Source organism: Triturus cristatus, chromosome 4_1 (assembly GCF_964204655.1).
Source record: "Triturus cristatus chromosome 4_1, aTriCri1.1, whole genome shotgun sequence".
NCBI classification, from domain to species: domain Eukaryota; kingdom Metazoa; phylum Chordata; class Amphibia; order Caudata; family Salamandridae; genus Triturus; species Triturus cristatus.
The window spans coordinates 993368393-993382218 of NC_140585.1; the positions used below are offsets into that span (position 1 = coordinate 993368393).

At 49.0% G+C, this 13826-nt stretch overlaps 1 protein-coding gene across 4 annotated transcripts in view; it reads left to right on the top strand.

Annotated features, from left to right (window-relative positions):
• CEP290 (centrosomal protein 290) overlaps positions 1-13826 on the top strand; it is a 1516454-nt gene that overhangs the window by 691798 nt on the left and 810830 nt on the right. For all 4 annotated transcript variants that reach the window (XM_085653911.1, XM_085653913.1, XM_085653912.1 and 1 more), the window contains exon 36: positions 3295-3494. In XM_085653911.1, the coding sequence (XP_085510037.1) occupies positions 3295-3494 (200 nt within the window). The remainder of the gene's footprint in view (positions 1-3294; positions 3495-13826) is intronic.

Sequence of the window (13826 nt, forward strand, 5' to 3'; positions counted from 1 at the left end):
TACCAAAAGTGGGGCTTGGTCAGGGATACGGGCATCTCCACCAGCTAGAGCGGCCCTGGCTAGCATAACATTGGGCAGGAAACCTTTGAGGCACACCACTGTAATGTTGTTCGTGCTTGGGGGTAGGTGAGAAGCTTTGTTCCTGACTGGTTTCTGGCTATAGTCTGGCTGGGACCCTGCTAATCATGGCCCCAACCTCTCTGTTCTCTCTAAACAACTTGGAGTGCATATTAGATGCACTAGTGATTGGATACTGTGGTACCTTATGAACCCCTAGTATATGGTACCTTAGGTCTTACCTCAAAGAAAATGCCAAAAAAGGTTCAGTGGACAGCTAGCTGTCAAAAGGCATTTGAAGACCGAAAGCAGGCCATGTGCACTGCCCCCATCTTACAGAGCCCAGACTACACCAAAAAGTTCATTGTCCAAACAGATGCTTCTGAGATGGGTGTGGGAGCTGTACTGTCTCAACTGAATGATGAAGGTCAAGACCAGCCAGTAGCTTTTATAAGCAGAAGGCTGACCCTAGAGAGAAACGTTGGTCAGCTATAGAGAGGGAGGCCTTTGCTGTGATGTGGGCCCTGAAGAAGCTGAGGCCATACTTGTTTTGCACTCACTTCATAGTTCAGACTGACCACAAGCCCCTCCTATGGCTCAAACAGATGAAAGGTGAAGACCCAAAACTTTTAAGGTGGTCCATTTCCCTACAGGGGATGGACTATACAGTGGAACATAGACCTGGGACCCAACATGCCAATGCAGATGGACTCTCAAGGTATTTCCACTTATAACACAAAGACTTAACTGGTCAAGGTTAGTTTAGTGTCCCTGCGTTTGGGGGTGGGGGGTTGTGTAGGAGAGTAGGATCTGCACTTATGTTGCCCCCACTTCTTTTCTGATGTTAACACTGGTTTCTGGCTATAGTCTGGCTGGGACCATGCTAATCAGGGCCCCAGCCTCTCTGTTCTCTCTAAACACCTTGGAGTGCATATTAGATGCACTAGTGATTGGATACTGTGGTACCTTATGAGCCCCTAGTATATGGTACCTAAGTACCAAGGGCATAGGTACTTCACAGGCCTACCAGGGGCTGAAGCATGTATTATGCCACCCCTGGGAAGCAGACTAAATCTGACACACAGGCCTGCTACTGCAGCCTGGGTGAGGTAGTGTTAGCACTCCTTACTGAGGTATAGGTTCCCTATATCTCACCTTACACACACATATAAACCTATGAGTCACCCCTAAGGCAGGCCCTATCAATTCTGAGGGCAGGGTGCTTGGTTTCCATGTGAGGGGGTGCCTCTGCCTGAGCAGGGCCCCTCTGCAGCTGGCAGAGTCTATTTTCTGTGGCAGTTTGTGGATGCGGTTAAACCATATACTCTTAAGTGCATTATAACCTAGCGGTAAATGCTAACTTTGGAATGGCTGCATCAAAACATGTTGTGTTTGGTGTCAAGTGCTTTGGAATCATACCCCCACACCAGTAACTGGTGTGGGAGTATGATCCCACCCTTCTAGAGGGATAGACATGTACCTACTGTGGAAACACGGTAGAATCCTGAAAGAGCCCTGGCATCACAAAATGGATGCCACCAGCACAGACACTGGGCTGCCCTCCTGCTGCTGACCGAAACTCGCAGTAGAGAAGGCCCAACAATAGGCATCCTGTCACAGGGAGGTGTCACCACCTTCTAGACAGGATTTAGTGTATTGGGGCTTGGTGGGTGCACCCCTAGAGTGCTTTGAAGGCCTGCACTGGGGGAGCAGTAGGCTCCTCTGTGCATATGCCAGCTCAAACCGGTTCAGGGGCTACCAGCCCCTGCTCTGGCGCGAAACTGGACATGGGAAAGTGGGTGTAACCACCCACTCCCCTGACCCTCCCATAGGAGTGGTCATAGAGCTAGTCCCTCCCTTTCCTTTAGTATAAGATATGTAAACCTTGCCATTGCAAACTAGATATCCCTGGACGACGCTGTACTAGAAGAATCCTGGACCTTCGACGTTCCACTACCTTGGGAAGACTCAAGAATCTCCCTTGGAGTCAAGGAGTGACTCCCCTGCTTGGCAGGCACCAAAACTTTGAATCGCAAACTTTCCCTCTCCCGCCGGAGTCCGAAGTCCCTGCAGCCCTGGAAGTGGATTTCCTGACTTCTCGACAGCCATTGTGAGTCCCCGCAAAACTGAGGTGAGTGGACCCCACGAGTGACGGGAACAGCAATATCCGGATACCGTGCACTATTGTCGAGTGCAACCCCTTCACGACGTTCTACGAACTTGTGCATTGGACCACGTGTGGTCCAAGCCTCCAGCAGGGTTTCCACCGAAAATCAAAGGCCTACCTCGTCCCGAGTGACCGTGGGCTCCTGTGAAGTGAATCCTCCCGAGGCGTCTTCGCGATCCCTTGCCGGTTGGCTTGTGAGACCCCTGAAGACTTTTTCATCGAACCAAAGGGCTCCCCTGGTTGCTCCAGGCCGGCCCTGACTTACCCTTGCTGGGTGAGTCCCTCAGACCTTGCTGGTCTGCACCGCTGACTTTCTTCACATTCCCCGAGACTTGATGTTTCCAAGGCTTGTTGGCTCCAATCCGGTTGCCGACACCTCAGTAAGCTGCAGACTTCGTGGGACACTCCGAATCCAGCTCCTGGTCGTCGTCGACGCCTCCTCGACCTCGTGGCTGAAGAGTCAAGACACCCGTGATCACCTGAAAACACCCGACTTCTGTGGGCATCCAGCTTCCTGGCCCCGGGTCACTGGCAAGTGACTTTGAACACTGTCTCCATTGCTTTCAGGTCTTCTTTCTTCAGAATCCAGCCTTGGATTCCACCGGACACTTCTCCTGTCTTCACAAGCAGCAAGTCTTCTTTGGCTCCCAAACGCGCGTAGTCTACCGGCATGCAGGGATACTCCTCAAAAATTTTCCAGTTCCAGTCTGACTCCTGGAGATTTTGATTTTCTAAGGTAAAGAATTTCAACCTAAATAGAGGCGATACCGCAGCAGAACCTGGTCATGGAACTTTAGAAATCTTACTTATTAAACTGATACTCTTAATTATGTATTTAAACACTACATTTTAGAACGTGAATAAAAAAAAAAAATTAAACTGATGCACTTTTCTACTGTGGGACTATGGGCTCTGTCTTATCCCCAATTTATTTACTCATGAAGTTGAATAGAACTGTTTAATTAAAGCTGTCTAACACAACGCCAATGGGTATTTCGAAAAGGTATTGTTCCCTCTATTGCTATTAAATTATTTCTTTGGATGTCAACTAATTGTGCTACCTTGCATAGGAATTGATGAAAAAGTCATCCTTGTCAGTACCAACAAACAAACACTTGATGAGACTGGTGGAAATGGAGCAGACTGTGGCAGAGCAAGACAACTCTCTTGCATCTCTGACTGACAGGCTGAAAAAAATGGCAGTAGAACTGGAGCGGCAAAAGCAGATCACTATTGCAAAAATCAAAGAATTTCAAAACATCAAGTCCAAGTAAGTCATCAGTGAAACCATATCAGTATTTAAGAGTAAAATGTATGTTCTTTGATGTAATTCTTAATTTTTATGTAGACAATTATCAATCCCAGTGACTGGGTGGCTTGCTGAATTACAAACATTTTTCAACTAGCCCAGGTTTTGTCTTGATTGCTTCATGCATTTTATTGGTGCCACAGATAAAGTTGGGAATGTCAAGAGTGTGTCCTCTGCAAGGAGCTTGAGAACGTAGTGGTTACTATATCAGGGCCAGATGTCAGACATGTTGAAAATAACTAAACCAAGGTATCAGAACCATATATGGTAGGCCAGAGATGGTAGTCTTTCAAAACAATGGAACTTCCATGTACAGGATTTTCAAGCTCAAGTGACGGGTGTGCCCTACACAGGGTTGGGAAAATATACAGAGGCTGTGACTGTGACTTATATCTTCTTAGACAAGGAAACTCTGCTTTGCATAAACTTGTTGTGTTAAAGGTGACCAGGCTGATTTGAGTGACTCCTGTTTCTCAGACATAAAGAAGGCCTGTGTTTTGTGTTAGCATACAATATAATAGGTATACAGTGTTGAAAGAAGTGCAGTATTGTTGGTATGTTGAAGTTGTGTAGAAAGACAGTTTTTCGCCTGTTGTGGAACCACTCCACAAGGCTTTTCCATAAAGGCCACCCCTTTTTAGGTCTCGCTGGCGTTGCAGCACGAAGCGCTGCTGCCAACGAGAACTATTGTTACCGTGATGCCTCTCAAGGGAGACAGACCGGGGCACGCGCAGCGATCGGGGTCTGTGGAAGCGCTTCTGAGAAGCGCAGACGCACACGCCCCCAAGCGCGCACGCGCCACGCTCCGCCCACAGCCGGGCTTGTTATAGATCAGCCAGTAAGACTTTCAACCATTACAGCTTCAATCACAGGTTTGTTCTTCCTCCACATTTGTTCCTAGCAATTACCTAACAGAACTTTCTTCATTCTTCAATTGCAGTTGCTTACAATGTATATCCTACACACTTGATTGCTGCGAGTTATCTGTTTACCCAATCCCGTTTCTGCACAATTCACTACCTTTGGTTGCTTATAGTCAGATTTTTTCTTTCTTCAAGCCTCGACCTGCTCTTTAGTCTGGATTATTTCATGTCCTGCTAATTTTTCAGAATGCTTTTTTGCTGTGCGTAGAATGTGCTGTGCCCTGAGCTCCAGTTTTGAAGCCACCGCTGCCTTCATTCTCTAATCCAATAAGAAAGTTCACTACAGTTCAAGTCTAAGCTTGTTTCTTTAGGAGTGTGTGGGTGTGAGAGAGACGGAGAAATAGAGAATGTGACTGTGCGAAGGTGTTTATCTTTTGTGCGTACTCACACAGTATTTTGATCTTGAATCCGCTTCCCTTCTCTCTCTCAAATGTATATTGTTTGTTCAAAGGGTGGCGCGGCATAGCAACAAAGCAATACCTGATCTTTACACTGCCTTCTGTCTTGAGTACCTTGTCGGCTACAGTGTATCGGTTATTACTCGAACGTCGCTATCAAGTCAGGAAGTGACGTTTAAATCGGAAGTGATTTCTGCCACAACTTCTGTGATCATTCGTTGTTAGTGCACTTAACAGAATAACGACAAAGAAAGCTAATGATCTTTCTTGATCATCCTGAGGAGATCCATGTGTATTCAATAAGCACTATTTATTAGAATTAGTGCATACTTCTTTTAAGGTTTTGTCTTTCTTTGTTCCTGCCAGCACTGATGCTTGTGTTCCAAGGACAGTTTAAGTATCACTGACGCGTTTCTTGTTCCGTTTAGAGATTGTATGCATCATGTGTGACCTTCTCATTCTTCAGGGTGCACCGCAAATTTATGGCCACTGAAGTGGTGTTTCAGAGAAGTTTCTGCCACAAGAGCCATTGAGTCCCAAGTCAACAACTGCAGTCAACAAAAAGAATTTCTAGTACCACTCAAAATCTAACGATGTATAGGTCCCTTGTTCTCGGCATGTACTGAGCCCATGAACTCTCTCATTGCTGCCAAATTTATTAATATTCATTCTCCAGCTTCATGCACGTTTTCAACTCCTTTCATGCTGGCTCACCCCATATCCATGGTCTGTTACCATAGCAAATATATTTTTTTGCATGGTTCCTCACATTTGTCCTTGAATAGCTAACTTTCTAAACCCTGGGCAGCTGGAAGCTGCTGAAGAGGCCCCCAACTTCATTTAAATGTTCAAAATGTGACAGAACTTTCTTTTTACCATACAAATTGACATATTTGTTCCTGTAGTAAGTCAAATTTATGACAGACAATGCACATTCTACATGCAACCCTGCAAAAGAACTTCCCCGATTTACATTTAGAAAAATACAGCAACGTGAGATTGAAAATAGCCATTTGGCAGGTCAGGCTATGTTTATGTTTGAACAAAGCAACGCTGTTTTTGCAATTAACATAGCAGACGTATGTCACTTGCAAGACAGGTGCAAATAGGAATTAAAATGTGCTGCACAGCTGCTTAGCCTGAACATCGGAAATCTAAAATGTTTTCCTATTTGCGTCCTAGAAGAGAACATGGGCTTAGATTCTGTTTTGTGCAAGTAGTTGCAGTCATCTACCTATTTATTGTAACTTTTTGTACTTAATTAGAAAATATTTCTTTTAGATACAAACACTAAATATACAGATTGCTGGTAATTAAGTTTGAAATATCAATAAACGCATCTAATTTTTATTTTCGAGACTGGCTTTTGTAAAGTTAAAAGACACTCTGCCTAAACGTTTCGCCAGTGTACACAGATCGTGTAACCTTTTTTAGGTCTTGCCTAGCGACGCAGCGCATGCGCTGTCCGCCTTGGCGAGATCTATTGTTGTCGGTTTCTTAGCCGAAGGGGGACCGGACATGTGCACGTGCCTGGAGGACAGGCGATGTGCACGGCTCGCGGCATTTTCAGGTCAACGTGCGCATGGCACGCTTTCACTTTCCCTCCCTCCCCGTGATTTTCGGCGCATGCACATCTCTGGCTCGCAGCGTTTTTAGGACATCGCGAGCATGGCGCACTTTCACTTTTTCATCGCAAGCTTGAAAATAAGGTGCATGGAGCTGCACAGAGCATTGGTAGTGGCTGTGTATGAGTAGCTGTTGCGGATATTGTACGCAGCAGCCGTTCTTGAGTGCAGCTCCCATTAAACATTGGATTCGCTGCGCGGCGCGTGCCGCTACCATGCCTTTTGTGGCGCTCTTGTGTGAGCAGCTGTAGGTGGTGAGAGGTCAACGATTGAAGGAAAAACCTGAAGTATTTCTACTCCATGGGAGGTTTCCAAGAACTCTTTCTGAACGCACCTCTGTTGACGAATGTAGGCTGATCCAGTCATGTTTAAAGTACTGCATTCATCGGGACATGTTCGTTGGTCGCAGACGGCACATGATATTTGTAGCTTTTCAGATTGAGGAACTATTGAGTGCTCTCTTTTGTGGCGTGCCTAAGAGGTAGTGGGAATCTGGGCAGCAGTGTGAAATGCAAGCAGTTCGAGAGGCTGTTTCCGAGTTTCTGTGCTGCGTGGGGGGGATAAATGCTACGGTCTGAAAATGGAACACTTCCTCTGGGCATAGAGCCTGGCAGTTTTGTAGAGATAAACGGTGGCTTCCATTCTAGCTGGGATGCCACCCCATCACCAGAGCAACGGATGCTAGGTTTCCGGCGGGTCTAGGGCAGACCGCAGAAGCTCTTTACCTGAGGGTGAAGCCCGCTCTTCACGAGGATAGCCGGCCGCGCCAACCACATGCGGAACTCCCGATTCCAGATACGAGCTGGACCTAGGGTGAGTGGAAAGGGCCCAAGTGTATTTCAGAGTCCGTGGGGAGGTGGTTGCATTGGGGTGGGCTGTGAAGGCGTGGTCACTGAGGACGGGGAGACAACTATGTTGTCTTAGCTGAGACTGCTTGGTTAGAAGTTGGCACTCTCTGCTGCTCTCTTCATTTCTGTCATCACTGCCCTTCTCTGCCCTGCCTCTACAATTACGATCTGCCCTCTTTTCCTCTCTCACCCTCTTTCTTTATTTTTCTCCTTCCTTGCCTTCTCTCCCCACTCCTTTTTCCTCTTTGTTGCCCCCCCACCCGCAGTCTATCTTTTCTCTCATCTTTCTCTTGCCCACCCCTCATCCCTTTACTCTCTTCTTTGCCTCCTTCTACTTTATTCATCTCTTTCCTACCTCTCTCTGTGCCACACAGGCCTGTGCCTCCTAGAAAGGGCCCTGCTTGACACACGGTTCTTCCGGTTGCAAGTTGCAACACACAAATCCTTCCCCTTTCATTGGCAAAGACTTCAGTTTTGTTCCTGAAGCAGAGGTTTTGGGGGGGCAATGGTGATTGTGTGTGTGTCCAATCTGTATGATTTTGCTTTTATTTTTTTCAAGCGCTTTGCGTCAGCGGGTGGGGAGATGCCCGCATCCTAAAAACAGGCCCTGAAATTACAGCTCTCTGTTCTGTGGCCGCTGCCTCCTGCTTTGCATGAAAACGCCCTGTGGGTTTTAATGAGTGCCTGGGCTTGCGAGCTGCAGCGGCCCCTCAATGGTTGGCCGTGGAGACCCCATTGTGCACATACATCTTGTAAGGGGGGTCTGTCTCTTCTCTGTGGAGCTGCCATAAACCAGGACGTGTGTAAGCGACACCTTATCTTCTTGTCTAGCGCCTTGTCATTGTCTCATGATGTGTTCAATAACATTAAAAATTTGTTGTATGTTGCGTTTCAGAGCAGTGCTTCAGGAGTGGGAGGTACTGCACATGCAGTGTGTGGTCACCCAGCACTTTTGGTGTGTACTCACGGTTTAGGCTATGACAGCCCGAGCCAACCTTTACTGTAGAATTTATATAGTGTTTGATGTAAAGCTGACCAGGGGAGCGAAGCTCTTAAATTCCCACCATAGTGTAGTGAACAGGTACCTATGTGGGAGCATGTTCCCTGCTCTCTGTGCCATGGTGCGCCCAGCCGGGCACAAAGTATAAAATAATGTGAAGACCATGCACGAGCTAGGAGACGCGCGCGTGTGTCTGTACGTGTAATTCTAAGAGGCCTGCAGCTGTCTTAACTGACGTGGTTCATGCTCAGAAAGTTAAACAAAATTAAGTCTTCGCCTAGTGAGGCGCAGTACCTATGCACTCTAGAGCCAGATGTTGATTTGTTATTTTTGTTTCACGCACCATGTAGTGTAGAGTTGTCTGTTTTTGCTTCTGTTGTGGTAAGAACTCTTGTATTGCTCACACATGAGCCCCTTTGTGCTGCCCTTTTGAGTGCAAGCTCTCAATAGGCTTTTTGCGTATGCGAGGCTCCCACAGATGTCTGGTGCAGGCGCTCACACATGCACCAAGCAGACAGAGCTGGCCCTTGTACTGCTCTGCACCTACGCCAACTGAGCTGCACATGTCCATAAACCATCTAAAAAATGGCAGGTCAAGTGTTAGCAGGGAGCATACTATATGTGACCACTCAGTCGAGTTTGCAAGCTGCGCTGCCTCCTTCAATTCGGCAGGCCGCTTTCCTGTCCCCAAAAATATGCACAACAATGGAGAAAAGGCAGGGTCGAGGCGATATCTGCTTTCAGGTGAAGTTGCTGTCCATTCAGTATTCTGAGGTGCTCTCATCTGCGCCAGTCGGGGTGTTTGCTCTTTGACCTGATATATCTAAAGCGCCCTTTCTGTTGTTATAGATGGTGAGGTTCATTGCATTTTTTAAGCTATTAGTATTGTAAATAACAATGCCTTGTATTTATGTTTTAAAACCCAAAACATAAACAGAAGGCATTGTCATTTACAATGCCAATAGCTCAAAATCGTGTGAATGCGAGACCTATTGCATTGCAAATGCTTATTCTTGAGTTGGGGACCGATATTGAAGAGCGTGTTCTCAATTAACTTTAAGCTTGATTGGATGTGGGGCCTTTATCCAGTTGTGATTTTAAACTATTTGAAATGTAGTGGTCTCTAGAGGTAGATTATTTCAACTAACTAGAGTATGGAGTGCAACATTCTGAACTTGTTACATTGTGTAACCTTTAAATCTTTAACAAGCACCGTGCAAACATACAGCATATTGCCATATACTGGCCCCTATTTAACTCACCATTATGACTGCATAATCTTCCTTGAGAATCCAAAGAAGAATAAATACCTAAGAGGATAGCACCACAGCTTAACTATTGACTGAATGTGTCATTCCATTGTGAGATGATCATGCAAAGGCAACCTAGATTCTAATCAGCAATGCCATTACCAAACCATTAAGGAAGAAACCCACTGAGGTACTTGTGTAGCATTTTTCTGATGGATACATCTGCCAGTGGATTCCTCACCTTGTGAATATCCCCTGCGCCAGCATTCCACGGAACTTTTCTTCCCCAGCATTCCACGTCGACGTGGGCGACGTCACAATACATCGGCTCCGCACGCGACTCCGTGCGACGTCATCGGAGCCATAAGAAGCCCACGTCGGCGTGATGACGTCAGTTCCCTTTTTTCCGCGCCGTCGACGCGCAACGGTTTTTTCCCAGTGCTCTCTAGATACTTTGTAGTCTAGTGGTGTATTCTTGTTAAAATCGGTATGTCTTCGACGAGGAAGTCGGGCTTTAAGCCCTGTAGGGAGTGCGGAGGCCTGATGTCCATGACGGATCCGCATCAGAATTGTTTATGGTGTCTCTCCTCTGATCATGATGTGGATGAGTGCGGGTGCTGTAGGAGCATGAATCCTAAAGCACTGAAGGAGAGGAAGACCAAACTCTTCATGAAGAAGATCGGTGAGGAGAAGAGAGGGAGGAAAAAGGAGAAGTCCAGGCGGGAGTCTTCGACTTCGAGGTCGTCGAAGTCGAAGAAGCACCATAAGAAGAGGAAGCATTCTTCTCGGCGTCGGTCCTCGAAGTCTGAGGTCGAGGTCGGCTTCGCCTCGTCGACGTCAGAGCAAGGTCTTGTCTCCTTCGCCTTCTCCGGATAAGTCTTCGAAGTCTCCCTCTCCGAAGCGGACTCTGGCTCGTTCCCCGACGCCGTCGCCGGCGCCGTCCAAGGCTTCGACTCCGGGTCGGGTGGAATCTGATGTGGAGCAGGAGCAGGAAGAGTCTGTCCCGGTGCCTGATGACTCCGCTGTTCCGGTGGAGGATTCGGAGGAGCCGACGCCGGTGGCTCCACAGGAGGATACAGGGGCAGTTCCTTATCCCCAATTCCCGGCTCCAGGTACGGATCCTTCGGGATTTCTGAATGCCATGTATGGCATTTTTCAGAGAGCATCCTTCCCATCCGGAGCACCAGCAGGTCCCGTGGGTCCGATGGCATTTTCTCTGGGAGTGCCGCAGCAATACGCTCAGGCTCCTTTTCTGCCTTTTATGCCGATGGCGCCTTCTTGGCAGTTTCCGGCGCCGGTTGGGAATCCGGCTCGACCTCGGATGGATGGTCAATCTTCGGAGCCTTCTTTGACGCCGAGGCCGGCTCCATCGACGCCGCATCCGGCGCCGTCGACTCCACCTGTAGCGCCTCCGACGCCGATGCCTTTGGCTCCACCGACGCCGCGTACGACGTCGACGACGCCGGCTCCCCGGAATCGATCGAGGCGTGAGGCCCAAAGGGTTTTGGAGGAGGAAAGATTTCGTGCTGAGGTGGAAGAAGGTGAGGTCGACTCTTCTTCGGATGAGTTTGGAGGTATAGAGGTAGCAAGTGGTTTGGATACCACCCCGGAGTGGGAGCATGCTTCTTCAAGGTCTTCTCCACCACAGGAATTGGCGCCCTACCATGTTGTGATCAAGAAGGCCGCGGAGTTGTTAGATCTGCAGCTGCCCTCTGTGGAGTACAAGTCCAATCTGCTCACAGAGGTGTTGCACTCCCCGACGTCGGCTTCGGAGCCTTTGCTACCTTTCAATGAGGCTCTCTTGGAACCAGTGTTGGAGGTGTGGAAGAAGCCTCTATCAGCTCCAGCAGTTTGCAGGCAGGTGGCAAGGAGATACAGGGTTGCGCCAGGAGACCCGGATTTTTTATCCGCGCATCCTTCTCCGGAGAGCCTAGTGGTGCAGGCTTCATGTTCTAAACATGCTTCGGGTGCTTTCCCCCAATCTCCTGCTGATAGGGAGTCAAAGAAGGTTGATCAGGCGGCCAAAAAGTCTTTCTCCTCAGGAAGTATGGCGTTGAAGTCATCAAATGCTACGTGCTTGCTGGGGCGTTATGTTCATGCCCTGATGGACTCTATAAAAACTCTGGCTCCTAAGTTACCTGAGGGGGATAAGTCGTCCTTCATGGAGGTTGTGGCGGACACTCAGGCAGCTGCCAGGCAGGTGATCCAGTCTGGGCTGGATACAGCGGACTCTGTGGCGAGGATTATGGGGTCGTCCATTGCCGCAAGGAGACAAGCTTGGCTCCGTTCCTCAGGGTTTTCTGCAGATGTCCAGGCCACGCTGGTGGATCTGCCCTTTGATGGACAAAAGTTGTTTGGGGAGAAGGCAGATTCTGCTCTTCAACGTTTTAAGGACAGTAGGTTAACGGCGAAGTCCTTGGGTCTGCAGGTTCCTGTGAGAGGTTCAACTTTCCGTAAGGCTAGGGGATTCGGAAGGTCATCCTTTCGCTCCTTCCGACAGCCACAACAACAGCAGCAACAACAGCAGCAAAATCCCCTCTATCGTTCCTATAGAGGGAAGCAAAGGGGTCGGAGAGGTTCTGGTCGTAACCCCTCTTCTTCCTCCTCCTCCTCTGCTCCAAATGAGGCTTCAGGGAAGCAGCCCTAGATCCCCCATCCCGGATCATGTAAGACCTGTGGGGGGTCGGGTGTCCTACTTTCTACGGGGTTGGAAATCTGTTACAACCGACCTTTGGGTTTTGAACCTCGTAGAGACTGGGTACGCCCTTCCCTTTCGGGAGTTTCCTCCCCCTTACCCTCCTTGCCAAGGTTATTGCTCGGAGGACCACCTGCTTCTCCTGCAGAAAGAAGTTCAAGCTTTGTTTCAGAAGGGCGCAATAGAGGTGGTTCCGGAGCAGGAAAGGGGTCAGGGATGCTACTCCCGGTATTTCCTGATCCCCAAGAAGGACGGCAGATTGCGTCCGATTCTGGACCTCAGAATCTTGAATTTTTACCTGAAACAGGGGAAGTTCAAGATGCTGACCCTTGCGCAGGTTCTTCAAGCGTTGCAGCAAGGAGACTGGATGGTGTCGCTCGACTTGCAGGACGCGTACTTCCATGTCCCAATCCTGAAGTCGCACAGGAAGTATCTCCGTTTTACGGTTGGGTCGCAGCATTATCAGTTTGCGGTCCTCCCGTTTGGTCTTACTACTGCACCTCGAGTCTTCACAAAGGTGATGGCAGTGGTGGCTGCTCATCTCAGGAGGTCGGGGATTCCGGTTTTTCCCTACCTGGACGACTGGCTTCTGAAGGCAGAGTCCCCAGAGATGGTGCAGCGTCATCTGCAGGTGACAACTCAGCTGTTATTCGACTTGGGTTTTTCGATCAATGTGCCCAAGTCTCACCTGGTGCCCTCTCAACGCAACCTGTTTATAGGGGCGGTACTGGACACTACTGTGTGTCGAGCATTCCCTCCTCCTCAAAGGATTCTCGACATTCAGGAGATGGTCCCTTTATTCCACAGTGGAGCGGTTGTTCCAGTTCTGAAGGTCCTTCGCCTGCTCGGTCTATTCGCTTCCTGCATTCTGTTGGTCAACCATGCACGCTGGCACATGAGGGCGCTCCAGTGGTGCCTCCGCAAGCAGTGGTATCAGCACAACGGGGATCTCGGGGAGTCGATCAAGATCTCCGGAGAAGCTGCAGCGGATCTGTCTTGGTGGAGCGTGGAGGGCAATCTGTCCCAAGGAAAGCCTTTCCATCTACCTCCATCGGTGGCCACAGTGATAACGGATGCCTCCACCCTAGGGTGGGGGGCTCATCTGGGGGATCTGGAGATCAAGGGTCTTTGGTCTCCAGAGGAGAGGTTGTTTCATATCAACCTTCTGGAATTGCGGGCGATTCGTTTGGCACTCAAGGCCTTTCTCCCTTCCCTTCGCGGTCAGTCAGTTCAAGTCCTGACGGACAACACGACCGCGATGTGGTATATAAACAAACAGGGAGGGGTAGGGTCTCTTTGTCTCTGCAGAGAGGCCCTGCGGCTGTGGTCCTGGGCTCAGGACCATCGGATTTGTCTGATGGCAAATCATCTGGCCGGGGTGCTGAACGTGCGTGCGGACAGTCTCAGTCGGCAGTTCTCCGCCGACCACGAGTGGAGGCTCCATCCGGAGGTGGTTCGTCACGTCTTTCGGACGTGGGGGACTCCTTGGGTGGACCTGTTTGCCACCCGAGAAAACGCGCACTGCCCGTCATTCTGCAGTCTCCAGTATCCGAT